Source organism: Stylophora pistillata, chromosome 5, assembly GCF_964205215.1.
Source record: "Stylophora pistillata chromosome 5, jaStyPist1.2, whole genome shotgun sequence".
Taxonomy (NCBI): domain Eukaryota; kingdom Metazoa; phylum Cnidaria; class Anthozoa; order Scleractinia; family Pocilloporidae; genus Stylophora; species Stylophora pistillata.
Window position 1 is genome coordinate 18,445,444 of NC_142523.1, and position 27,772 is coordinate 18,473,215.

The window sequence follows — 27,772 nt, forward strand, 5'->3', positions numbered from 1 at the left end:
TAAGAACCCATACTGAGGACCTTCAGAGGCACCTGGCAGGATTTGGACTAAAGATACACTCTGTATCTAAAGACGGAGACTGCGCATTCCGTAACATAATAAGACAGCTTTCAAAATTGGACGTTAGCAAAAACAAACAACTGGTAGATCATTTGAGGTCGCTGAAGTTGTTATCCGGTTCTGAAGATGCTGATACATTCGCCCTCCGTCAGCTGTTTGTTGAAGAACTGCTCCAAAGAGAGGAAGAATATTCAGGGTTTGTCATCTCGGAATCAATCACCACATTAAAAGAAAAAGCGAATGAGTTTAGAATGGAAGGTGTGTTTGATCGTGAGATTGGTGACCTGACGATGAAAGCCTGTTGCAACGTACTCAGAGTTTCAATTATCGTCATCACCTCAAGCCGCCCAACACCTGTCGTCCCGTTCGTGCCTGACGATCCAATAAGTACCACTCCCATATAAATCGCTTTCCACTATTATGGGGCTGGCCATTACGACGCTACCACCGAAAATCGTAATACAGGTATGTACATATACTTTGGAATGTTATAAATGAGGCCTTTTCTGAAATGGTGAACCTGGTGCATTGTTGTATAGCTTCAGTACAAACATCTGTCCGAGACAAGGGGGAGCTGCAGCCTAGTGACACTAAGATTTGTCATTGCGGACGTCATGCCAAATCTAGAATGCAAGAGTTTTGTACCAGTCACGAATAAGGAGGTTTAACACGCTGTCCATGTGTTCGTAGAGGGAGACAGTGTTATAAAAGTTGCAGATGCTTCAACTGCAAAAATTAGCCTTCTAATAGCAGTGGTGAACCAGTAAATGGGTGTAGGTGTGGAGAAGCAGGGAAAAAGACCGGGAATGTATGCACTGATATACCGGGCCAACGTCGAACAAAATGCCCTTGCTATAATTCTGGCAGTTCTTGTTCAACCGAAAGTTGCAACTGCAAGGGCTGTGATAACTTCTTCGGTAAAAGGGAGGCGCACAGCAAGGATAAAAAGAAAAGGTTGGGGAAATGCACATCCAGTCCTTCTCTGTTAAAAAGAAAACGTGGCATTGATTTTATGGAGGAAAATAACTCGGAAGTAAGTTTAGGATCCTGGACGACCACAGAAACTTGCCTTTTGGATGCAGTGGAATCGTTTTTGCATTGCAGTTGCTTCCTTCCTACAGGAGAAAACAATACACATTTATACAACCATGTTGTTAACTCGCGCTTTGCACGGGAGCTCAGATTGCTTGCGAGTGAAAAAACAAAGAAGCAAGTGGAAGGAAAAGTAAACTTTGAAATAAACAAAAGTATCGCAGCCCGTACTCTTGCTTACGGAATTGATGCATTGAACTAGAATTAATTCGAACGTTACATTTAGCAGGATAGTAAATGTAACGTTACATTTAGCAGGATAGTAAATTCATCTAAAACTGAATTCATGTTAATTGGATCGCGGCAAAGGATAGGTACCTACGATACTTCCCCTAAACTAATCATAGGTGGTGACATAATTAAACAAGTTAGCTCAGTCAAATCTCTGGGTGTACATATTGACGAAAACCTTTCAGGGAATATGCACATTGAAAAAATAGCCAAGAAAATCGCATCGGGCATTGGAGCAATGAAACGTTGTAGGCCTTTTGTTAATCGAACCTTGAGTCCGTTTTCAATGTCTTAGTTCAACCGTACTTTAATTACTGCAGCGAGGTCTGGGGGCATTGTAACAAGGGTCTTTCGAATAAGCTCCAAAAGTTGCAAAACCGGGCTGCCCGTATTCTGACCTTCTCCAGTTATGACACAAGCGCTGATCCTCTTTTTGTGCAACTTAACCGGAGACGGTTAGATACTCAGCGACAAATACAAGTGGCCACCATGGTCTATAAATCTATACATGGTCTTGCGCCCGACTATCTTGGTTCTCTTTTCACTAAATATGATCCTCCATATAATCTAAGGAACTCTGAAAACAAACTAGCTGTTCCATTGCCTCGCACCAATTTCCTGAAAAATAGCTTTAGCTATAACGGTGCGGTTATATGGAATAGCTTGTCCCCTGAATTGCGGCAAGCAAAATCACTTCAATCCTTCCGAAATGGTTGTCGCAATTTCTTCCTCTGAATCGACAAAACACACACGGCATCTATGTAAAGCAGAATTTCTTTATTTTTTTCTATTTTACTTTTAAATTTTAGATCATGTTTATATAGATTAAAATAGATTGTAACTGTAATAATAGATTGTAATAATATTATTATTTTATCTGATAGATTTACCGTGTCTAAATAAAAATAAAGTTCAAGTTCAAGTTCAAGTTGTAATATACCAGTCGCGGATACAGCAAAATTTTTTCTTTTTTTCGAACCACCGTTTTTTAAACGAAAGACTTGTCTCTATCACGGCTTATAAAATACTATACCAAATGTCTTCAGAAGGCAGTAAAATAGGTAGCCTGCTACAAATAATGTAGTAAATTCATAGCTTTTAAATTAACTGTTCCCGTTTGATTAACATCCTATCACGAACAAGAGGAAAGGTGTTTTATCTTATACCTTGGTAGCTTATTTACTACAAGGAATAAACTGATAAAAAGCACTATTATACTGCACTATGCTGAACGTACAGTGGTCGTAAAATTAAATTGGAAATTTAAATTGATTTTTTATGGTAGTACTTGTGTAGAATGTTCAATATTTTCTGACATGTAATATGATATAAAAGAGTGCAAACTTTATAACCGGAAAACTTCAGTAAACCGAAATTCAAATTCTATTTCTACGATTTTATTAGTACTTTTAAGTATAAATTACTAAATTTCTTTATAAGTGGAAAATACTGTTTTACAGAAAAATAAAATACTTCTATTTTCCATATTTTCACTAGTGAAGCTATGAAAAAGTTACAGGACCGTAACCAGGGATTTTACCGGGAGCGTGCATTTTTGCAATGACAGAACACTGCCACTGCTTATACCCAGTTTTTATTATCTTTAGAAACAACTAGAATTGTAATGGTCAAGGATCAGCGGAACTTTTAGTTTCATGGGAGGGCGCAAGTTACGGTGGCTTCAAAGGGACATACACTTTCCTCTCTCCTTTTTTTCTCTTGCGACTTAGCTGCTACTTTCTTGCGACTTAGCTGCGACTTTCTTGCTACTTTCTTGCGACTTAGCTGCGACTTTCTTGCTACTTTCTTGCGACTTAGCTGCGACTTTCTTGCGACTTAGCTGCGACTTTCTTGCTACTTTCTTGCGACTTAGCTGCGACTTTCTTGCTACTTTCTTGCGACTTAGCTGCGACTTTCTTGCTACTTTCTTGCGACTTAGCTGCGACTTTCTTGCGACTTAGCTGCGACTTTCTTGCTACTTTCTTGCGACTTAGCTGCGACTTTCTTGCTACTTTCTTGCGACTTAGCTGCGACTTTCTTGCTACTTTCTTGCGACTTAGCTGCGACTTTCTTGCTACTTTCTTGCGACTTAGCTGCCTGGCTACCTAGCTGGGCCGAGTGGGACGCAGGCTAGGTTGCATTGCCGATAAACAACATGGATTCTCTAAGAGAACAGCTAGTTCCGGAGGTCCGAACCGGGTATTTTGACACTTTCTCCTGTCATTCGTTCAAATTAGAAATACTGAAGGTACAAAAACTTATATTTGGCTTCATTCTCTTTAGATTTTCAATCTTTTAAAAGAAAAACGTGGGATTAAAGATGGCGTTTGCCAACAGTTTAAAGACGAAAGGGTAAGAACTCATTACGAACTGTTTCCTGTACTGGACTCGAGATTGTGGCGCACTTAAATTTGATATCTCAGATTGTCTTTTTACACTTTCCTTACCTTCTTGTTACGTCTGGTTCACTTTCGAGAAACCTTTAATCATTTAACTTCAAGATGGGACGGTCATTTGTGCTTCACTGGGAATAGTTTTGACCCTTTTCATAAATGGCTGCCAATTAAATTTCTTTTGAGATAGAATAAATATATGAAAATCATATATTTTGAACTGCGGTATTTGATACGTATGATGCACGATCCTCGCAGTAGATAGCGCTATTTAAGCAATAGCGAAATTCAGACCTGAAAAAAATCAGGCCTGTACGGGACTCGAACCACTGACCTCTGCGATACTAGTGCAGCGCTCTAACCAATTGAGCTAACAAGCCAACTGAGAGCAGGCCGTTAAGTTGATTCGTAATGAACCCGTGAAAGTGATAAATGAGATAGAATAAATATATGAAAATCATATATTTTGAACTGCGGTATTTGATACGTATGATGCACGATCCTCGCAGTAGATAGCGCTATTTAAGCAATAGCGAAAATGCTTAAATAGCGCTATCTACTGCGAGGATCGTGCATCATACGTATCAAATACCGCAGTTCAAAATATATGATTTTCATATATTTATTCTCTCTCATTTATCACTTTCACGGGTTCATTACGAATCAACTTAACGGCCTGCTCTCAGTTGGCTTGTTAGCTCAATTGGTTAGAGCGCTGCACTAGTATCGCAGAGGTCAGTGGTTCGAGTCCCGTACAGGCCTGATTTTTTTCAGGTCTGAATTTCGCTATTGCTTAAATAGCGCTATCTACTGCGAGGATCGTGCATCATACGTAAATTTCTTTTGTAAGTATTAAAACTAGCCAGACTAACCTCGGTTTTGAGTTAATAATTTGAAAGAAATTTTACTCCCAAACGAGTTTAGTGAAGTTTATTTCATTGCATACAAAATAATTTTTATATTGGTAGCTATTTATCATTCCTAGAATCCAAAGTAATTGATTTGGAAATAATTGGATGAGAGAAAAAAAGTTTTTTTATTAATTTAATTACTTCAAATTGGACAAGCATGTAGTCCTTTACCCACTAATTTATGTAACATTCCAAAGTAGATGAACTTGATGTAGGGCAAATGTTGGGCCTGATATGTGGCATGTACACGTACATGTTGAACATGATATACGGCAAATATTGCTCGTAGACATATGGAATTTCTCTTTTTGTTATTAACTCAAGATCTTACTTATTTACTGCTTGATATATTGAGTTGAACACTTGCAGAGAAATTCCATATAAACTCAAGATCTTATTTGTTTGCTGTACATGATACATTGAGTTGAGCACTTCCATATCTGTTGACATCCATGTATTATTCTATAGTATCTGTTGCCATTTTTTCCTTTTTGTGTTTCTTATCTTGGGAAATATACCCATAGGACCCACAAGTATTTTATGTATTTTTTTTTCACAGTTTACGTATTCGTATTACACCTCAAGTGGCTTATTTTGCTTGACTAGTTTGACTCCATACTATTCTCTAAGATAAACCATAGTTAATCGAGGGGACTGGTTAGGAAGGCCGGCGAACTTCAAAGGACCGGCTTATTGTTTACGATTTTAGGTTGAATTGCACCGTTACGTCATGATACGTCACGAGTACCGTGCATCGCTATCGTTGTCACAGTAAACAAACATGGCGTCTGGCATCGAAGACTTTATATTCGAAGAAGATTTCGATGCTATTATGGCAGTTTTAGAAGAAGATGAGAATTTGGAAGAACAGTTTCATGAAGCTGTACAGGAGGTGCGTGTTAAAAGCTAAAAGTTAGTCCTATTTAGTCATTTTATTCGCGGTTTGTTGCTAGAAAAGGCTCAGTGTAGTTGGCTTGAGATCGATCAGTGTTCGGTATTGTGTATCTGTTTCCAGAGCTCCAGAAGAAAAATTAGATTTCTTTCGGATTCTTTTAGAATCTTTAAAGCTTTAAGAAGAGTTATAGTAGCAATATTGGTATAAACTGATCTCAAACTGTGGGCGATTTTATCAAGTTTGATCAACTAAATGTTTCTTACATTCTAGGTCCAAAGGCAAGACGTAGCTTGTAGTATATGTCAAAAAGTTTGTAAAAGTAAACGAGGTCTAAGCAGACACACGACTATTAAACACAAAGATAACAACCAAGATCCCGAACAAGATGTACAAGAGGAAGAATCAAGGCAAAGAATAGCATTTACAAGCGACGTTTTGAACGATCTGGTGAACAACGTGAAAACGACAATAAGCAAAAGAAAAGTGTTTACAAAAGCAATGCGAGATGAAATATCATCATTCCAGTTTAACATTTGCGAAGGATCGAAAGAGTTTGAAGAGATACGGACTATTTTTGATGGCTTTACGAAGAATGGAAACGCTGACAAGTTTTACTCCAAGTATTACGCGACCATATCATTACATGCTACAAAATACTTCCCGAGTCTGTCCAGTAATTCAGCAACATTGTTATCAACTAAACTTGCTGATCGACTCCTGGCCTACTGCAAAGAATCTCTTTCTCCTGTAAATGATAACGAAGTTGAAAAAGCTTTAAAGGAAAAAGAGATTGCTGGTCTACAATATCTAGGAGGCTATGTCTTGCAAAATCTGCACAATAAACACAGAGCATCTAAGAATTGGAAATCAACAGAAAGTCAACAGGCTACATCTTTATTAAATGCATGCAAAGAAGAATCAAAGACTATCACTGAATCACAGAAACTTATCTCTTCCTTAAGCCATGGAGGGCTGTGGAATCCAACGAAAAAAGCCCAGAAAATATTTTTGAGGGCAGAACATCATTTTAGAAACAATTGTAAAACTGACAAAAGATCTATCAACATTGAAGCTGTAATTGAGAAATGTTGCAAAGATACAGATGTAGTTGCTTTCTTCAATGAAATTGTATCTGAATCCTCACTGGAGATTGATAGCAGAATTAGTAAAGATATGCTGCACAGTATTATCACCTTATATTTACGTGTACGCTCATTTTCATTTGCAAGAGATGTAATTCAGAAGCACAAGATCAAACAGAAGCAAGTGAAAGCTAAGTCCCTGAGAAAGGAAATTAAAAGGGCAAGTGGAGGAAAGGATGATAGAGAACCCTAGAATCAAAGACAGCATAAAATGCATCAAATGGCAATTTTATTTATAGGGTCAATGTTCTGGTTTATGTTAGCAGAAGTCAGTCATCTAGATGTCAACAAATTATGTATACTTAAAATGTATGAGGTGGTTTGCAACCACCTTTGAAGCAATCAATGTATTTATTAATGTCAATGTTCTGGTTTACTTTAGCATCTATAGAACACTAAAATTCTAACTTAGAAGTGAGCCCTATCTAGAGGACAACAAGTTATGTACAATATTATATATATATACATATATATAAAGTGGTTTGCAAACATCTGTGAATCAATATTCAAGTCATTTACAAGACAATGTTGCAGTTGATTAAATACAAAAGAAAAACAATGGAATTGACATCACATTGCAAAGAATGTTTTACAAGTATTTCAATACATTTTTGGATGTACCACTGCAAAGTTATATAGCAGTATTTTCTAGTAATAAATTAAAAATGTTGATGTCAATTCTTTGACTTCTTTCTAGGAACAGGATCATCTGTTACATTTACCCAGGCTTTGCCCCTGTCCTTCCTTCCACGGGTATTTCCACTTTGGGACGAAATAGACCTTTGTATTCTTATTGCATTATCATTGTAGCCAAAGATTCTCATGTCTGGGTTGTCGCTTCTTCTTCCCAATTTGCGTTGATTACCAAAGTACTCCTCCAGAGTGTCTTGACAAAAGCGTTCTGTCAAAACATACTCCATTCCTTCACCCAGGAGAAACCTTTGAAAAGAAAACAAAGGGTCACAAAGCATAACATCAGTTTGACATACCCCTATTCTTAAAATACACAGGAAAACTAGTCAAGCTGGATTTTTCCTTTATATTTCTTAAACCACTCAAGTGCTTTTTATAATAACAATAACGTTGGTTTCTACAAATAGGCCAAACTGAAAGTCTCTTAGCACATTTCTATAATTTTACTGTTGTTTTTATGTTTTTGTATATTATTCAATATAAAAACAACAAACACTACAAAACTAATATTATCTATAGTGAGAGATCCAGTTAAGCCTGCTTTACATTATTTACATCATTTATCAATGACATAAAGCAAACATACAGTAGTGACATTTGTTGTGATGATTACTGTATAAGAGAATAATTCATAGTAGATAGAAACTGATTACAAAGTGATCAACAAACCTTGTTGCTTCTATTACTGAGTATACAGTAATTTGTAGCCCCTCGTATGTTTGCCAAGAGAGAAACATCTTACTTCGGGCATTCTTGGTAAACTCTCCTGGCCTGTCCTTTGTGCTCTGCAACCAATCCCTGAAGTATCCCAAAAATGTACTTTCCAGCCATTGGAACCTTCTATCTTCAACAGAGGTGTATGGAGCAAGAAATGGTTTCCTCTTCCTATGATGCTCAGAGGTACTACGTACATTAAGACAATCAAAGAAAGAGTCCACCATCTCACATAACTGGGCTGTTCCTGCTGTGTCTGGGGGGCTGAAGGATCTGAGGACGGCTGCGACTGAGGCACTCAACACTTGGGCTGCAAGGTTCACGCGCATGGCCGAGAAGGAGGTGACATGGATATGATCATATGTTATCTTTGGTAACAGCTTTAGACCACTTTCGACATCTTGGTAAAAAAGTTGAGTGATGTGTTGCCACAGGATGAAAAGACCATTATTCCACATGTATCTGAAATCAATAACATTAACATTGTAAACCAAAGTGTCTTGTGATATGAGTAATAAGAAGTCAAGCTATTTTATATAATAAAATAATAGTAAAGACTAGGTGGTTAATAGCTAGATGCACTATGAAAAGTCTACATTTATATTTTTATGTATTTTCCTGTACTATGTATAATATAAATTTAAGCAATATTTTTTCTTTTCTTATGATGACAAAAATGTAATATGTAAAATAAAGTTGATGTTATCCCATACCTTGTACATCTTCCAGAGCCTGAATGATGCAGACAATTGCGAGTGGTTCTAACCAAATGGGGGGCATCCGAGAAAAAGTAGATGTAACGGTGTCGAGCATACAGATTTATGGTTCTGTAGCATACATCTTTCCCAGGTGCATCATCAAGCCCTTTATGTAGGCGATAGAATTTTCTGTTAGGAGATGCTCCGTCTGCTGTGGCTGCTATAACCCAGAGATTGCAGGAAGTTTCCAGGATGCACACACCTTCCCAGAAAAGTGACATGAGTTGAGCTGAAGTTACACCTGTCGTAGCAAAATATGCCAGTGCAAATTTAAGCTCAGTACAAACACCTCTTACGAGGAAAACTAAGGCATGCGTTGCAATGTCATCTTGCTTTTCAAGAGTTGCATAGTTGATATCTGGCTCTCCAAGGTCAACATAACCAATAAGCTCACCAGTGTGTTTGTCAAATACTAAATTTGACTGGACTTTCATCTCATCAAATAGCAATAAACTCATTTTTCCTTACTACAGATGGACTTTACAGCTGTGAGGATGGCAACAGATGGAGATTTGCAAGCTCTTGGTTCAGTTTGCGGGGGCGACATACTTGCACTAAGATAATAAGGATAATGCTGCTCATCGCAATAGGGGATTAATTATTCTTTTCTTTTTATACATGTCATTCATGTGTACTCTAATAGGTTGTGTTAACATAACACTTTTTAAACGGAATGGAAAATAGTTCATTACCTGCTCTTTACTTTGCTGTTCTACCTTGTTGAGTTCATAGATTTCAAATTACCAGGCCAGATGATATCTATACAATACACTGTACTGTAAAGAGTGTGAATGGTGGGTCAGGCAATTTCTCTCCCCCACAGGTGTGTAGTTTATGAATGAAAATAATCCGTTCTTAGTGTCAAGAGTTTAAGTTCCTTTCCACATTTAGAAAACATGTTGGAAACAGAGAAGAAATAAAGTTGATTTTAATTAGCATTTTTAATTGATTTACTTGTGTGACTCGGTATCCAGCTACAAAATGATAGCGGCATTAGATCTGACCAGCAATAAATACCTTACGATGTACATTTCGCCACACTGAATATTTGCGAATCTAACATAGCCCCTTAACTAACCGCATACAAAGCTTTGTTTTTGAGTGTACCAAAAACACTGCTCATGCTGGGTAGCCTGTGAACAGGAATGAAATTCAACCATTCTTCTATGGTATGGCATTAATATGGTCCAGTAGATCTAAGTAGAGTTGGAGAGCTTCCTCTGCTGTTGTAGCTGGTTCTAGACCTTCATCCTCCATGATTAGATCGCAGAGCTCTTTAAAGTAGGGACATCCTTTCGCTTGTGGTTGCTCGGCACACGTATCCTGTGCGATTTCGATTTCGTCGATGTCAACAGGAGTCATGTAATCTTGACTCTCAGCTGATGCTGGAACGAAGTAGAGTACATCTGGCTTTCCCGACGGAGATTCCACATTGCTAGACGGTCGAATTCGGTGAACATTCCATTCCAGTGCAGCTCTGTGTAGTTCACTTTGTATGACATCCATGAAACAGAACTTCAGGCATTCGCGGTGTATTATATCATCATCGTGATACAAACCAGAATCTCTCAAGTCCTTAAAAAATGTAATCCACCATTCTGCACATCCTTGCCTCAAACGTCCCCACCATGCTTCAATTCTTTGGTTTGCTGTAGATTTCCCATACATGAAACTTTTATCACCTGCAAAGTCGTCATTCATGGACCGCCGAAAGAAACGCTGAATAGCTGCTAAGTTCCTGTTCTCAGATCCCCTATCTCCACGTACAATCCTTGCCGTACCTCCTAACTGTCTTGCATAGTCTAAGAAATATTGAGCTACTATACGAGGGTCGTTGTTCGAAGATGCAACCTCCAGCCATAGGATCCTTCGACTAAAGCCATTAATTGCACCATGAATGCAGAATCCAAACGGTTTTAGTTTGTCGTAACCGTCAATGTGCCATAAGTAATTTGGTCCTTTACACCTGTAAATTCGTCGTCGTAGTCTATGCTGTGACCTATGCTCCACCCCTTCAGGATCAAAAACCCTCAAAACATGTCGAACGACTTCCCTCGTAGTAACAAGACCGTGCTGATTGATGAGTCTCTGATGCATTGCTCGATATCCGAGAAGGCTTCCACTCCCCTTCAGTTCCTCCTCGACTGCTTCTACCACCTCATTCAAATTACTTCGACGCCGACGTCTTGTACATCCCAACCGTCTGAGTATTCTTTTCAATTGTCTAAACGAGATCCCGATACCATGTACACTTACGAGAAATAATGCAATTTCAGGTACAGTAGGCCCAAGATTGAAGTAGTCCTTGATTATCTCGTCGCGCATTACTGCATTGCGCCTTATTGCCGGAGAGTAAGATGGAAGCACGGCCAGCGATGTAGAGCACACCGAAATGAAAGTGAAAACGGCGAAAAACTTCATAGCTATACTGTAAAGCCAAGGCAAAACAGACTACCTTTTGTTTATAGGAGTCTACGTTGTTTTCAAATAAAACAACCTGGCCGGCTGATGCACCAGGCAGCTAAGTCGCAAGAAAGTAGCAAGAAAGTCGCAGCTAAGTCGCAAGAAAGTAGCAAGAAAGTCGCAGCTAAGTCGCAAGAAAGTAGCAAGAAAGTCGCAGCTAAGTCGCAAGAAAGTAGCAAGAAAGTCGCAGCTAAGTCGCAAGAAAGTAGCAAGAAAGTCGCAGCTAAGTCGCAAGAAAGTAGCAGCTAAGTCGCAAGTGAAAAAAAAGAGAGAGGAAAGTGTATGTCCCTTTGAAGCCACCGTAGCAAGTGCACTCTGTGCCCCCCTCCCCCCTCCCTGGTTACAGGCCTAACGCATAATAAAATAAAAATGACTTGTTTCTATTCTTCGATTGCACGTACGTCATCGCGGCATGTTCGTGGTATTTTAACAAAGGTTCCTCGTTAGCATCTATTGTCAATACCACCAACATGGCCACCATGTCTTTGTCTTTTGATTCTCTTGGAAATGCTTGCAATCGAAGAATTTTAGCATTGTATAAAGTTTGTTCATATAATAAAATGAACATTACATGTTGGAATAAAGATACAAATTTTTATTTTTGTCTTTAAAAATAGCATTTAATTACTCGCTGCACTCGCTGGTGTTTTCAACAGTCGAAAACGAAATTGATAGCTTCACGCTACCGTGTAATTTCCTCTATATAGTTCGCAGTTATAATAATTTAAGTCTTTTGAGAAGTACAGGATCATGAATGAGAGGATGAATAAATGAATGACTGGATAAATGAATGAATAAATGAATAAATATTAATGAGAACAAATTGTGTTGCTTGATTTATAAATGAATAATAAAGAGATGATGAAAAGTAAACTGTACAATACCCGAAATGATCCTCGACCCGAAATGATCTCCGACCCCAAACGATCCCCAAGCTGTGCCCGAAATGATCCCCAAGTAATTTAAGGAATGGAACTGAAACGAGGATTTCGCAAATTTTGGATAAATGGCTAGTTTTCTTTTTTCTTTCTTTTCTTTCTTTTTTTGGGTTCTTTCTTTCTGACTGTTATCAGCCTGGAAGTGTTTTTGTTTTATATGGAATATTTTAGTTTATTTTAAGGCGGTGTTACACGGGGCAACTTGCGACGCCGATATTTCGCGCAACGCTGTTTCGCAAAAAGTTTATAAAGAATAAACATGACAAACACAACGACTTCTAGCACAAACTTGAATTTGGCTAAGTTCCGAGTTTTTGATCTGAATTCAAAACTTTTGAACTCGAAACAGTTAATTTTGTACGGCGTTGCGCGAGTTTCCCCGTGTAACAGCAGCTTTAACAATGTTTATTTGACTTGGATCGGATCATTAATAAAGTTTAAATACGAACAATGCTAGCATTTCAAAAGGAATGGCACTAGCAGATATAATACACATCGGAATATCCTGCAAGTGTGAAAGGAGTGTATGATAAAAAATAAATAAAAAAAGTTGACTTTACGTTTTTCCTATTTCAGAAAAGATATGAATTTTATTTCTCGTGTTGAATATATTTCTCTCGTTGCCTAACTATTAGTAAAGACACTGTACCCTTAATTCCCTATCGCTCCGTTTGCTCTTTTGACAGGGAAGGATACAGCGTCTGGACTATAGGTACATACGTGTAGGATGGCTGGGGATGGCAAAGGATGGCTGGGTATGGCTATGGATGGCTAGGGATAGTTAAGGATGGTAAAGGATGGTTAGGGATAGATAAAGAAGGTAAAGGAAGGCTAGGGATGGTAAAGGATGAATGGGGATGGCTAGGGATAGCTAAGGATGGTAAAGGATGGCTAGGGATGGCTATGGATGGTAAAGGATGGCAGGGGATGGCTAGGGATGGCTAGGGATAGCTAAGGATGGTAAAGGATGGCTAGGGATGGCTATGGATGGTAAAGGATGGCAGGGGATGGCTAGGGATGGTAAAGGATGGTTAGGGATAGCTAAGGATGCAAAAAGATGGATGGGGATGGCTGGGAATGGTTAGTGATGGCTAGGGATGGTAAAGGATAGCTAGGGATGGCTAGGGATGGTAAAGGATAGCTAGGGATGGCTATGGATGGTAAAGGATGGCTGGGTATGGCTAGGAATGGTAAAGGATGGCTAGGGATGTAAAAGGATGGCTAGGCATGGTAAAGGACGGCTGGGTATGGTAAAGGATGGCTAGGGATGGTAAAGGATGGATGGGGATAGCTAAGGATGGCTAAGGATGGCTGGGTATGGTATAGGATGGCTGGGGATAGCTAAGGATGGTAAAGGATGGCTAGGGAGGGCTAGGGATGGTAAAGGATGGCTATGGATGGCTATGGAAGGTGAAGGATGGCTGGGAGGGCTTGGGATGGTAAAGGATGGCTAAGGATGGCTAGGGATAGCTAGGGATGGCTAAGGATGGTAAACGATGGCTAGGGATAGCTAAGGATGGTAAAGGGTGGCTAGGGATAGCTAAGGATGGTAAAGGATGGCTAGGGATGTCAAACGATGGCTATGGATGGTAAAGGATGGCTAGGGCTAGCTAAGGATGGTAAAGGATGGCTAGGGAGGGCTAGGGATGGTAAAGGATGGCTATGGATGGCTATGGAGGGCTGGTGAGGGCTGGGGAGGGCTAGGGAGGGCTAGGGATGGCTAGGGATGGCTCCGGATGGCTAGGGATGGTTAGGGATGGCCAAGGATGGCAAACGATGGTTAGGGATAGCTAAGGATGGTAAAGGATGGCTATGGATGGTAAACGATGGCTAGGGATGTGGCTAGGGATGTGAAAGGATGTATATGTCGTCTATATGGAACTAGCACTATATATGTCGTCTATATGGCATTCAGCCATGAAGTACATACCAAGAAGTGGCGGGACGATTGGTTGAGTGAAATCACAAAGACGCGTGAGATCGACCATGAATTTCGAAAAAGGATCGAAAACGAAAAGGTGTTTACCTGTGAAAAACACTTCGACGTAGAAGATTTGGAAATATGTAAGTACGGCTGCGATAGAAGCTTAGAGTAGAAATTGAAGACATGTGCTCTCGCTTTCCATAAGGTTTTGTTTATTTACGATCTCTCTGGAATTTTCTTGAAGGTTAATTTTCATCTTTCTTTGTTGTGTTTTACTTTATTTTCAAATGCAGTTCAAACGGCGAAAATGACGAAGAAGAAACCACGATTCGGCGCCATCCCAACCTTAAACATGCCAAGGAAAAGTCACGAGTCTGCAAGGCCTACACAAAGACCTGCTAGATCGGTTGTCAAGGAGCACGATCAACAACCCAAGGCATGTTACAAGTCGTTTGGTGAATTGTGCCAGTGAATCACTGGCTTGAAAACTCTGAAAGGGTGGAAATTGAAAACCATGTCAGACAGACTCATCCTGAAAAAGATTGTAGAACCTTTCCTTCTTCCAGAAGTAGAAATAATGATCGATGACGGTCTTGCATACACTGTGAAAGCTTTTGGTTGTTTTCTTCCTGAAGATCATCCCCTCTATGTTACTCACCGGCGTTCAGTCAGAAACATTTCAGTATGTGAAATGGTAAGAGCTAGAGTGCTATAAACTTTGCTGTGGTGTGGAAGTCAGTGAATTAACAAGCCAACTGTTTCATCATGTAATTCCCATAAATGAAGACCCACTTCAGGCATGTGAGCAGGGTGAGCAGTTTCCCAACAAAGGTTTCTGGAGGTCAAATGACTGCCAGCTCATGTGCAAAAAAGAAGTCATGGAAGGTGCATGCCCACAATGTTTGGAGTACCTGGTTTTCTCAAGAAAGACCATAAAAGCAAAGGAAAGGCGGCTCTCCAAACCTGCAAATGTCAAGGCACCAGTATCAAAAACTGATCTGGAGAGAATTAAACTAACATTACAAGAACAAAGACTGAAATGTGCTGAACTTGAGCAAGAGCTAAATGAAATGCGAGCAGCAATTGTCAAAACAAACATTGAAGTGGACCATGAACATAGCAACGACTTTGCTAAAATCTTTGATGAGGCTGATGACAAAATTACTCCTTTTATGAGCTTTTTCTGGCAGCAACAGAAGAAACTGTTCTCCAGCAGTCGTACTGGGGTGTGATACCATCCGATGATCATCAGGTTTTGTCTTTCACTTGCTGCTAAGTCACCTTCATGCTATGAAGAGCTTAGAAATAGTAAAGTGTTGGTACTCCCAAGTCAGCGACGCCTGAAAGATTATCAAAATGCCATTCGGCCACAATGTGGATTCCAAGAGGAAATTTTTCAAGAGTTGAACTCCTTAACTGATACTGTACTTGGATGTTCAAAGATATGTGGTTCTTTTGTTTGATGAAATGAAAGTCATGTCAAACCTTGTTTGGACAAGTTAACAGGAGAACTGATTGGTTTTACTGATCTTGGAAACTAGGAACTGAACTATGCTGTTTTGGAAAAAGTCAATGAAATTGCAACACATGCCCTTGCCTTTCTGGTTCATGGAGTTTGTACTGACCTCAAGTTCTGCCTTGCACATTTTGTCACCACAGGTTTTACTTCTGCCCAACTCATGCCCTTGTTTTGGGAAGCAGTTTGTATTTTAGAAACTGGTTGCAATCTGTAGGTCACTGCTGCCACATCTGATGGTGCTTCACCAAATAGGAGGTTTTACCGCCTTCACAAACCCCTTGATGGAGATGCTGGCACTGATGTTTGTTATTGTGCAGTTAACATCTTTGCACCGCATCGCTTTGTCTACTTCTTCTCCGATGCCCCGCACCTAGTCAAAACAACACGGAACTGATTCATGCACTCTGGATCTGGAAAATGCACGCGATATATGTGGAATAATGGGCAGCATTTATTGTGGCAGCACATCACAGAGATTTTCTATCAGGATTTAGACAATGGCTTGAAGCTGTTGCCTAGGCTGTCATAGGAGCATGTAAACCTGACCCCGTATTCTGTCATGCGGGTGAATCTTGCTGCACAAGTCCTGAGTGCATCAGTTGCTGCAGTTCTGAAGACATTTTGACCTCCAGGCACATCAGCAACTGCAAAACTCTGCGAAATGATCGATGGCTTCTTTGATTGTCTCAATGTGAGAAGCATGACAGAGCATTAGAGAAAACGCAAACCATTCTTGGCTCCTTATACTTCTGTTAATGATGAAAGGTGTGTTGTTGATTTTTTTAAAATTTTGTTTAATTTATAAAGTATTATTTAGCAAAATACAATGTTAACCCTGGGTATAAAATCATCCATTGTTAATGGTTTCTAAATATATAATACTTCATTCAGAATTTACAAATCCTGAAAAGGAGGGCCCAGAGGTTATCCCTATTAAAGGGCCTTCTACCTAACTATATTTAAATATGATAAAATACTTTTTTTTAATTTTACAATGGGGGTTTTTATCAGAATATTTATTTTGCTTTAAAAAGCTTCTGTTTAATTAGCAAATCAATTAAAGCTGCTTAGGTGCAATTTGATAATGGAGTACTTATTATGTGGAGGTATCTTTTACTTTATTAATTGCCTTATTCATGTCAAGAAACAGTAGTTAATGACTTTTCTTTTATTTGCTAGATTTCCATGGTTGATGGAGTTCCTAGACTATCTGAGGACTTGGAAAGAGAATGTTGACAACAGACCAGGTAACTTCACCCAGAATGCCAGAAAGCAAATGTTTCTCTCATGGCAGACATAATTATGAGGGCTTCTGCATATCTGTACATTCTGCTGTCAAGGTGACAAAATTTTTGCTCCAGGAAGGGTTTGAATTTGTCCTCACAGAACGGTTCTGCCAGGATCCAGTAGAGGAGTACTTCGGAGGCCAGCGGAAACTGGGTAGACGCAGTGACAACCCTGATATAAAAACATTTGGGTATAACAGTAACACACTAAGAATGCAGAGAACAGTGTCCTGTCAGAGTGGCAACACAAGGGGCCGAAAGGACAAGACACGAGCCTGGGAACATGTTACTGATGTTAAGTTACCATGTAAAAAAAAACTGAAACTGTAGTTAAGGAGAAAGCTGGGATGCAATATCTTGGCGGTTATGTTACACTAGTTGATGACCAATTAACTTTAAGGGCTAAGTTAATTCTTTTTCACGAAAGGAACTTTATTTAGACACAGTCCTTTTGTTGTCACTACAAACTCCTACCCCTGTAACTGCATTGAAAAGTCAAATGAAATATGTAGATGGTTACAATTTGGTAATGACAACAAATTTAAAAGAACATTGCTTTCTGTCATTGTTATGTGAACATGCACTAAAAAATCTTCATCAATTAACATGAGATAATTGTATCTATAATACAAAATGTACACTTATGCTATGTGATTAATCTCCTCAATGATGAATTGACTTAATTGACTGACAACACAGTTTTTATATTATGACTGCTTTCAGTAGAGTGTTTTTGTTGCTTAGAGTATGCCAGCAAACAGTCAGCAATTTTGGTTGCAAGTAGTGTGGCTGCATTCCTAGAAAGTCCACTGAAGAATTGGGCTGACTTTACAGCAGCTGTCGCATAATATTTGCCATAAAACTTTTCTGCATCTCCATTTCTTGTATATCCTTTATTGATTGCTTTTATAGCAGAGAATTCATTGCTGTCTTCTTGTAGCAGTTGGTATGAGTAATTGCTGAGCTCCATCCTTAAATTTTCTGCAAAAACTTTCCTTTCCTTAACATTGCGGACAGCACAGTCAATTATTTCTACAAGAACACTCAGGCTCAACTGTGTCACCTGCTCCAATCCTTCCTGTTGATTGTTGTGTTTTGAAGACCCGTGTCTGTCATAACCTCCTCTTGTTTTGTATTTCTTTCCGCAGTCATGACAAACAATTTCTTGACGCTGAGCCTACAAAGATATTACAAACATCACCATTGTAAAATAAATAAACTACTTAAGAGTTTAAAAATAAAAATTCGGTGGCCACTTTTTTCGATCAAGAGAGTATCGTGAAGTCGCGAAGCTCTATCGATTACAAGGTTTACCACTTAAAATAACTTCGACAAATCACTACATTCCGGAGATTTGAGCTCTTTAGAAGCTTTTTATAAGTCTTCCTTGTTTCGCAGGAGCCCTAAAGAAGATTGCCTTTGAAGAAACGGCAATATATAAGCATGGTTTATACGCGAGCGTTTGTTGAATTTCGTTTGTACACGCGTCGAGTAGCCCATCTGTGGCAAATTTAAGCTCAGTAGTGCAAAATTACAACTCGAAATTGCAACGTTTTCAACTTACATTTCTAACTGCGACGGAAAATTTTCCTCTACTTCATCATCGTCTTCCAAAATACCCAAGATCGCCTCAAAATCTTCTCACCACACAAACAGATCGTCTACACCGTCCGCCATCTTGAATGAACTTGTGCACGGTCAGAGTCACGTGACGGGTCTGTTCAACATCGCCGACCGCGCTATTGTTTAACCCTTTGATGTTTACCGGGTTTCATAACCAGTCCCCTCTACTAACTATGACTAAACAAATGAGCACTTTTCTCTTTATTTCAATAAGGTACACATGCAATTACAGTTAAGACTGTATTCTCCCTTATGGCCCTATGAAACTTCCCACTCATCCCACCCCCAGAGGAGGACATCCCCTGGGGGATGTTAATAATAAAGATTTACTACAACTTAAGTAGATACTAGAACATGAGAGGGCTTCAGTCCAGTCTATGGCATTCACAAAAACTGTGATGAAATTGTTGTAGCTACATAGCCTCGCTTCTATGAAACTGAATAAAACGTTTACGTATGGCTCCTTCTCCCGGTTTCCCGATACGCCCTGAATTCCGTACTTAAAGCGTATGCTTTTGAAGTTCGATAGCGCTAGTTTGGCCCGTAGCTCATCTCTATTAATACAGCACAAGTTTACTCCCCTGTACGAGTAGCAGCAACCGCGACTCTCTACCTCTGACACAGGCTGCTCTTCTTCTTCAGCAACTAGCCTTTCCGTGATTTCGGCTGTCACGTCATGGGTCGCATCACAGATCACGTTTTCTCTTTCTTCTGTGTCTAACTCTACTTCTGTGACATTCCTCCTCTTGGCGGCCATACGCGAAAAGTATGAAGTGATTTGTTGCGTGGTTAAGAAATCATCGACGGCGAATAATCTTTTTCCATCCTGTTCACAAACTCGTCTCATCTGCCTGGCCACATCCTAGCCGCTGCTTTTCTTCCGTGTCTGTTCACTAAGGTTGTATTTAAGATCCAGAAAAATTTTTGCTCCTGGGTAAACCGCACTTTACTCAGACTGGATTTCAACGCCCAACCCATTTGGCATGTGTCTGAAGCACGATGCGTCAATGGAGCGCCACAAACTGGTAGGCTCTGTTGCTTCCTAGTTTGTCCTTCGTGGAGATTTTTAGGATGACTGATCTTGGCTCGATCTTGAAGGGTTATCCTCTCGAAGGATCCCATGTGTGCACCAAACTCACAGTGGCACTCCAAAGCTGAATACCAGATGAAGGTTTTCGTACAGCTCCGTCATCAGACGAATCAGAGTTGCCTGGTTCACAATCAGTGTTACTGCTTCGTCCATCATCAGCTGCGACGGCCACACTCATATGCAGAGGCTGTCTGCGAAAAAATTGAAATGATAATAATTTTACAAGAGCTTAATAAAGTAAAAATAAATCTCGAGATATTCACGTGATTTACGCATTGTAATGCTCTTATTTACCTTTCGTGCCCTTTGGAAAACTTCAAAAATGTCACCAAGACCAAATAATTTTCTACCTATTTTTCATCTTCCTTTCTCTTTTAATACCATATCCTTCTATTTAAGATGGTATTTGAGCGCCTAGCAAGGTTTAAAGTGACATTTACCAGCTATTCATGAACGTATTGGCAACAGAGAAGTGTTTCGCTGTAGAAGCTACATAATGGTAAACACTGCAACTTTGAATGCTTAGTACAATGTCAATATGCTTTGGCCGAAAAATGTTTTTCCAGGAACGTAATGTATATCCTTCTAAAGTCTGATTCACCACTGGGATTGCTTTCAACAGCGTTGGATTTTGTAGAAATAATTATTTTAAAGTCATCTCCTACGCTCCATCTCATTTGATATCACTATTTAGAAATTTATTTTTCATATCGCTTCTGCAGTTTTTCGATGTTTATCGAATGATATTGCATTAAAAGACCTTTTTCTTCATAACTGCGTAGTTTTCTCATTATTTTATGCTGCGATAGTGATTTTTGAGCCGGTTTTTTAAAGAGCATATTTTGTGACTGATTTTGCTGCTATCAGACGTAACAAGCTCGCGGCTCGATATTTTTGGTTAAAAGCGAAACTGAAGCAAAAGAAATTCATTTTAAAATAATATTAGGTAACCTCTACTCGTAGGATAAAAATCTGCCGATTTTAATTTTTAGCCAGAAATCATCGGTCGTTTCTTAGGGGCAGAGCCTCTTAACAAAGCGTCCAGGCCAGATTGTTCCTTAATACAATTTCGAGCGTTCATAGTCTTCTCACTGCGAGCTTTCAGTATTTTTATTGTTATGAATTTGAAGAATGCGACAAAACTTTTGAGAATGTAATACATGTTTCGAAATTCTGTCGAAACATGTATTACGGACTCAAAAGTTTTGTCGCTTTCTTTAAATCCTTGACTTGCCTGCTAATATCAAGACCCTTATATTATTATACGCTTAAATGAGGAACGGGCCAATTTTTAGAGGGAAAAGGGAAGAGTTTTTTCGCGACAGGCATTTGTTTACTTTTTGGTGGTCTTCTCTCGTATCTGCTTGGTGACTACGCAAATATCAAAAAATCAGTATGTGTACACCCCTGAAAGTCGAAGGAACAGTTCTGGTCTCGGTCCACATTTTAACCTTATGGTATGAGGTAAGTCGCACCATGCGGTTTAGGGGTATGGACGCAAAATTCACTCACTCACTCACTCCATTCTAATCTGTTAAACAATTAATTTATGCATCAAATGTGTTTTCCCCTGCCTCCCCTACAGGGTTTGAGTTTGTCCCTTAGCTTTTGCCATCGTCTTCTATACATGTTCATATATCTAAAGGGTGGGACAGGGGCGGAAATTTTTGGTTAAACACACGAAGAGGTCAACATAATTATCAAAATGGCGTCTGTTAGTGGGCGGTCGCCAAAATTATCAAATTGGTTTTCCTTCCTTTCGCTCCATCCTTGATCAAAATATACCCCTGTAGGCTGTAGACCTCACAAACGAAGAGGAAATGTTAGAAAGTATACTCAAGTTAGATACAAATATTAAAAAAGGGAAATGCATGTGTTGATACAAATACATATAGAGTGAAACAGAAATATAAGCTTATCGCGTTGTGCGTGAAACTCGAGTAACTGTCAACTTAAAGTTTCTATATATAAAGTAGATGTCTATATTTTGTCTACGCTCGGCAGTCAACAATAACCATAACAACAACTCTATTAGCATTACCATGTTACATAGATGGTGTTTCTTGCTATCGGCAATAGACAGCAACAAAGTTACAAGAAGAAATGTAAGTGATTAATAATCATTACAACTACAGAGAGATGGAAATTAGTTAGCCCCTATCATATCTGATTTGTTTTCTTTTCTGAGGACTTCTAAACAAAAGTCCAAGTTTCTCGGAACATTATTTATTTAGTCATGAATCATTGAGCCTTTCGAAGGATCTTAGCACCCAACACAGCAGTTTTGATTAAAAGTGTAGGGAAAGAGAATGTTTAAACCAGTGACCTGAACCAACTATTATTCCTAAATATATGACATGTGTAAAAGAGTTGAGCTCTCTCCACCACAAGACAATAATGATAAATACATTATTAAAACATTTTTACTCTGATACTGTGAAAAGAGGTTAAAAAACTTTTAAAGTTACCATGCAAACAAAACAGGTTACATGCATGTAACATTATAAACACCAAGCAGCATGCATGTCCTGTGATAGCTACACAGCTTTTCTTTGTATATAATTTACTAGACACATCGATAATTCTTAGAAATTCAAAAGGCTGAGCCACATTCAAGTGAATTTAAAACAAACGTGGAAATTTCTGTTGTATATGAAAACAGGTGTACAAGAGATAAGTATTTCTCCAAAACGTAATTAATATCTTAATATGCATGGAAGGAAGTTAATCTTCTTTAACCCTCCCACCCTAAATGGGTGGGAGGGGAGGCTAATGGTCGCCGGCTTTTCTGACTATAGGCATTACCGGCTATTATTTAATCTTCTAAGTTAAGCCCAGCAAAACATCACGGAATATTTCTGCTAATACTTATTTGACAATATTCTAAACAGATGTCACGCATTCAGTATCTAAAAAAATGGACTCAAGGCCGGAATCCGCCATCCTGTCCCAAAGAACCGGTGTGACTAGGGTTAATTAAACTTGTTTTTACAACTTTTACGAAACCAGTTTCTTGCTTTAAGTTAGGTGCTCAAAGAGGAACATAAAAAGTGATACCACAACAAACAACGATCACAAGCAATTGACTCCTGGTTGTCCTCTATCGCCTTGCTACACGCCCTGCACTGCTAAGGGGTTTCCTCTTTCTTCTGCAGTATCTCTAGAAGCTGGAACCACGCGTCTTCGCTAAAGAACTTTTCTACTTGGAAAATGACAATGTTGTCCTTGTCACGTACAGTGTCCGTTATTAAGTAAATGTTCGTCTGAATGTCGTCATTGTCCAAAGCTCTCTTGCCATCCAATGCTTCAGCAACCACTATCCTTTTCTTAGTGATACATTCCAGTATCATCCTGTCTTTGTCATATGATTTTAGTTTTTTGTAAGGTAACAATATTAGTCCGTCCACTTTCCTCTTCTTAGTTTTAGGGATGCCAACGACTGTCAGTTCTGTTCCTTTAGGGCGTCCACGTTTCATTATTTTTGGTGGCATTTGAATGTCATGAAATCCAGATGTTGGCGTACATTCCGAGGCTTCCTTTGTTTTCCCATTTCTTCCATTCAAAGTTTGGCATGTTTGTCCGATGGCGTCGTCACTTTCTTTCTTGCATACTCCAGCTTTGGTTTTGTGTCTTGTCTTTCTCAGTTCCTCGTTGTCTTCATCCACTTCTTGTTCCTCTTCAATTCCTTTTACTCCGCGTGCCTGGCTTTCTATATCGTTCTTGCCTCTTTTTACCTTCGTTCCTTTAGATTCTTTTTGCCCCCTTTGTTGCTTCATTTTTCCATTTTGTTCTTGTTTTTGGCTGTCATCTGTGTTTCACTTTTCTTGTCCTCCTCGATCTGTCTTCAGTTTTTCTTCAATTCCTCAAATCTCGTTCTTCAACTTCTTTACCGCACATTTTCCGTAGGTTTCTCCTGTTTGTCTTTCACTGGCTATCCCTTGTGCCCGTTTCTTTCTTTCCGATTCTTTATGTGTCTCCCCCTTTTTTTTTCTTGTACTTTAGTTTCAGTTTTTGCCTTCTTTTCCACACTTTGTCTATTTGTTTCTCCTACTTTCTTTCACTAGCATTTTCCTGTTTCTGGTCCTTTTCCTTCCATCGTGTCTTTGCCTTTCTCTTCATTTCTCTTTCGTTGAATCGGTCTTCCACTTTCCTTTTCTTGAGGATTCTGTTTTCCATGTAATGGGCGACTTTCCGTCTGGGCAGATATTGATACCTCCCTGCCCAAACTCCAGTACTCCGCTACATCTTCCAACTGGCGGAGACGTGTCGTAAAGGTACAATGTATCTCTCATAGTTGCAGGTTGAAACAAGCTGTCACGGTGCCAGAGCCAGAAAGAGGAAAATTGTAATGTCTGTATTTGCTGAATTTAAGCCAACATTTAAAGTGGCATCACTTAGGGATCAAATAAGCTCCAGCGACATTCAGGTTGATCTGTTTTAATGCACTAGTCAATTCCAGCTGCGCTCACCCTCCCCTCTCCTGCCTGTTAGTGGGACATTGTCCCACACAGTCATATGCCTTCCACCAAGTTACCCCGGTGCATTGGACTATCTTACAATTCTATCTTTTGATTCTTCTTTTAATTCCCGAGGGTCGTTCCAGGGTGGCATGAGCAGAAATTGACTGATGCGCCCACCTCCCATTCCCGAAATCAAATTAGGTAGACATACACCTCTTGCACAATATCTCAAAACTGGAGCCCATCACCTGCTCAAACGGCAAGCACAGATTTTCTGATTTTTGGTCAGGAGATTTTAGTGAAACCCGTCAACATATTCAAATTTCTAAATAGTCGATTTGCCCGGAGAGAGAGACAAAAAACTACTGACGGCAACCTCCATTCGGCTCCCAGACAACAGTAACATACGTTTCTTTCTCGAGTTCTGGCGTTTATGGAGTGTACAGTATCGTCAAGCCTTAGCTCAGCTCCATTTACAACCCCAAATAAACAGGAACAAATGCGTGGTCCTACCTTCTATTTTTTTTTCTCCTCTACTGCGCATATATAACACGCTTGGCTTTGGAAATCTCCTGCGATCAGTTCATTTCCCACTCAAAATTAGGTCGCGTGGGGTCAGCTGATGAAGCGAGACCTAATTGAATGACGTGTCCGGAGGTACTGAATACAGTAATTTTATGTACAGTACTTACATAACGAACGGCTAGTAAAATAATTAGTCGGGCGACCGACTATAGGTTTACCCTCGGGTTTCTCCACAAAGCTCAGTCACGTGCAATGGGGAATACCGCAGACATGTAATAGAGGCGCAATCTTCTTTCCACCATGTCGAACATGGCGGATTTGTCGAACTGAATATCTTAGCGAATGGTGTCATCTTTTCTATGCTCAAACATACAGACCCACACACTATTCGCGGTAGACCCACTCTAAAAGATGGCGTGTGTATTGAGCGTATATTTCGAAACGGGTCGTTCCGCGAACTCAAAATAGCAAAAGAATCAGATGATCGAAGGTCTCAGTAGAATCAAACCAGAAATCAAATGAGTTAAATGTGGACAGAGTGACAGAAGAACATTTGCAAATAAAACCAAGGTGCCTCGTGACAAAACTCTAGATGCCATGTTGGACTTTCATCAGAGTGAGGATAAACGTAATAGTTATATCTATGTGACCTTCACCGTGATTGTTAAGCTTACATTTGTTGTTTTGGCTCAAACAGAGTACATGTTCAGCTGTTATTTTTTTCTACTTGTTCCATTAGTTTTGTCGCTTTTGTGCGTATATTATATTCGCATATTGTTGCGCAGGAATGTCTGTTTGGTACCAATTAACGTGGTGTCGGATATGATGATGTATTGGACAAAGTAGTGCCATGTATACAACAAAAGTGTGACGAATCAGCGTTGTGTGTACAAAAAAAATGATGTTGCAAAAGAAATAACAGAATTGTGCAAAAGAATTCAACTCTCGTTATGCGATGTTTGTTAATCGTTGTAATATTAACAATGGTGATAGAATACCATGTGCGAAGACGATTCGATTGTGATCCTACTCTAACAATCAAGGCACCATATAGTCAAGGTAATATTATGTACTTTGTGAAAATGCTGGAAAATAATGTGTTGTTATGAGTTTGATTGCTTTGATTTATAATAAGAGAAAAGGAATACATATCTGTAGTGAACTGGTACAAATTTTGGAGAGGGTAATCAATTGTATTCAACATTGTCACAATGTGCAGGGCAGATGTATTTAATGCAAACAGAATCACCGTCAATGATTGCTTTGTCCGAAAAAAATTACCAGCTTAATTATAGCGAAAGCTACACTGGTAATCTGCATCATTGTGATTCAATGGTTGAGGGATATCAGTACAGCATGTCTATAGACAGGGCTTTTGAATCACTCTTGTCACAAAAGTACTCTTCAACTATTCTGAAAGTAGAATGTGTTGGTGTCAGTATCTATCATACTGATAATGGGCGTTTTAAGGCATTTGATTATCATGCAAGAGACAAATATGTTAGAAGCCATCTCTCAGGTACATGTGTACTATTAGAAGTACAATCTATTCGGGGCTTAGTACAGTATTTCCAGACTATACACTCCCTCAGTGACAATTATTAACTCAGAGGAGTGCAGATTAGTACATATGAAATAATTGCAGTGAACAGTTTGAGAGAAGAACACAACTGCTCTTGTTAACAATGCTTTGCAGTAGGGCTTTATGCATGTGTTAGTCGGTAGCAAAGTCTTGTAGTTATTGGAATTCCAGAACTCTAAGTTGCATAGCTGACCAAGGAAATAAATTCTATCGTAACTTGGGCATTAACAGGCGTCTAACAAGGGCAGATTTATACACGAGATTTTTTTTTAGTTTTAGTTTTAGTTTTAACGACTTTACCGGGTGTTACTAGACCCGGAAGGGCTAGTGCGAACGGAACACAAGGTCCATGCGAGGCACCACCCCTCCCCCCAATTTACCCTGGTTAGACACTGCACAAGGATAGACTACAACACCGGGCACTACTCTTTTCGAGGAGTGTGTGGGTTCTTTAACGTCCCACAAATTTAAATCACATATAAGAGGTTGTTAGACGGGACCTCCATTTATCGTCCCTTTCCGAGAAGACTAGAAAGTCTAACCGTTTGCAGAAATTATTACAAAGGCAGCACTTTCCACTCAGTTATTTAAAGACCCTGAGTGTTGGTCCGGCCGGATTTAAACTCTCGACCTCCCGCACAACAGTCCGGCGCTATACCAATTGAGCTAACTGGGAGGCGAGATATCAGTCCAACTGAAAGTTTAAAGCCTGTAGCCCGACTTACGATCTTAGATCGTCTTGTTTAGCCATATAAACAAGAACAGTATCGCCAAGAATGGTATAGCTCGAATATATTGAGTGGAATGACCTATACCATCCTAGGCGATGCTATTGTTGTTTACATGGCTAGAGTACGATTACCACCGAAATATCAGTGTTTTGTAACTGCCGTGAATTGTAATGTTTTCCACGAGCTTTCGGACACGAAATCCTAAATACTCCGGGTCCGACAGTGAAATATTTCCCGACTATTAAGTCGTTCTACTTAGTATATTCGAGCTATAACATCCTTGGCGATGCTGTTCCTGTTTACATGGCTAAAGAGTACGATGACCCCCGAAATACCTGTGTTTTCTGCTGCAAATGGCAATATTTTCCACGAGCTTCCGGCCAGGAAATCGTAATGCTCCGTGTCCGGTAGCCTGAAGATCTCCCGAATATTAATATTTGGGAAAATCCTCGACTGCCAGACACGGAGTATTTTAAATTTCCTGTCCGGAACCTCGCGGCGAGCTTCAAAGCTATGCCGAATACCGGCATACCGGTTGCCGAGCTCACAAAAACTCACACTACGGTGGAAATAGTGAAGTTTTCAGCCACATAAAGAAGGATTTTAAGGTGGCCCACAACTGTCACGGCGAAAAGGAATCGCTCACGGCGAAAAGAAATTGCTCGCGGCAAAAAGAAATTACTCACGGCAAAAAGAAATTACTCACGGCAAAAAGAAATTACTCACGGCAAAAAGAAATTAC

At 39.5% G+C, this 27,772-nt stretch overlaps 3 protein-coding genes, 1 long non-coding RNA gene and 1 pseudogene across 5 annotated transcripts; 3 read left to right on the forward strand and 2 right to left on the reverse strand.

Moving 5' to 3' along the window:
* Window positions 1-3,367: 3,367 nt before the first annotated feature.
* LOC148730642 (uncharacterized) lies at window positions 3,368-9,827 on the forward strand. Its single transcript, XR_016001172.1, has 3 exons — window positions 3,368-3,571; window positions 3,667-3,735; window positions 9,363-9,827. It is a non-coding gene; the product is annotated as an uncharacterized LOC148730642 (long non-coding RNA).
* On the forward strand, window positions 5,347-7,283 carry LOC148730643 (uncharacterized). Its single transcript, XM_088759969.1, has 2 exons — window positions 5,347-5,579; window positions 5,853-7,283. Exons 1-2 carry the CDS (start codon window positions 5,469-5,471, stop codon window positions 6,915-6,917), a joined length of 1,176 nt encoding a protein of 391 aa, XP_088616095.1. The 5' UTR covers window positions 5,347-5,468; the 3' UTR covers window positions 6,918-7,283.
* A 94-nt stretch (window positions 9,828-9,921) lies between the features above and the next one.
* LOC148730644 (uncharacterized) lies at window positions 9,922-12,224 on the reverse strand. The gene has a single exon (XM_088759968.1). The coding sequence runs from the start codon at window positions 11,308-11,310 to the stop codon at window positions 10,054-10,056; it is 1,257 nt and encodes a 418-aa protein (XP_088616094.1). The 5' UTR covers window positions 11,311-12,224; the 3' UTR covers window positions 9,922-10,053.
* A 1,788-nt stretch (window positions 12,225-14,012) lies between these two features.
* On the forward strand, window positions 14,013-18,290 carry LOC148730645 (uncharacterized). The gene is made up of 3 exons (XM_088759970.1): window positions 14,013-14,354; window positions 14,508-16,498; window positions 16,913-18,290. The coding sequence occupies exons 1-2, from the start codon at window positions 14,117-14,119 to the stop codon at window positions 14,684-14,686; spliced, it is 417 nt and encodes a 138-aa protein (XP_088616096.1). The 5' UTR covers window positions 14,013-14,116; the 3' UTR covers window positions 14,687-16,498; window positions 16,913-18,290.
* LOC148730646 (uncharacterized) lies at window positions 17,431-20,270 on the reverse strand (annotated as a pseudogene). The gene is made up of 2 exons (XR_016001167.1): window positions 18,584-20,270; window positions 17,431-18,196 (listed from the first exon to the last, which is right to left on the reverse strand). The product of XR_016001167.1 is annotated as an uncharacterized LOC148730646 (transcript).
* Between the last annotated feature and the right edge of the window lie 7,502 nt (window positions 20,271-27,772).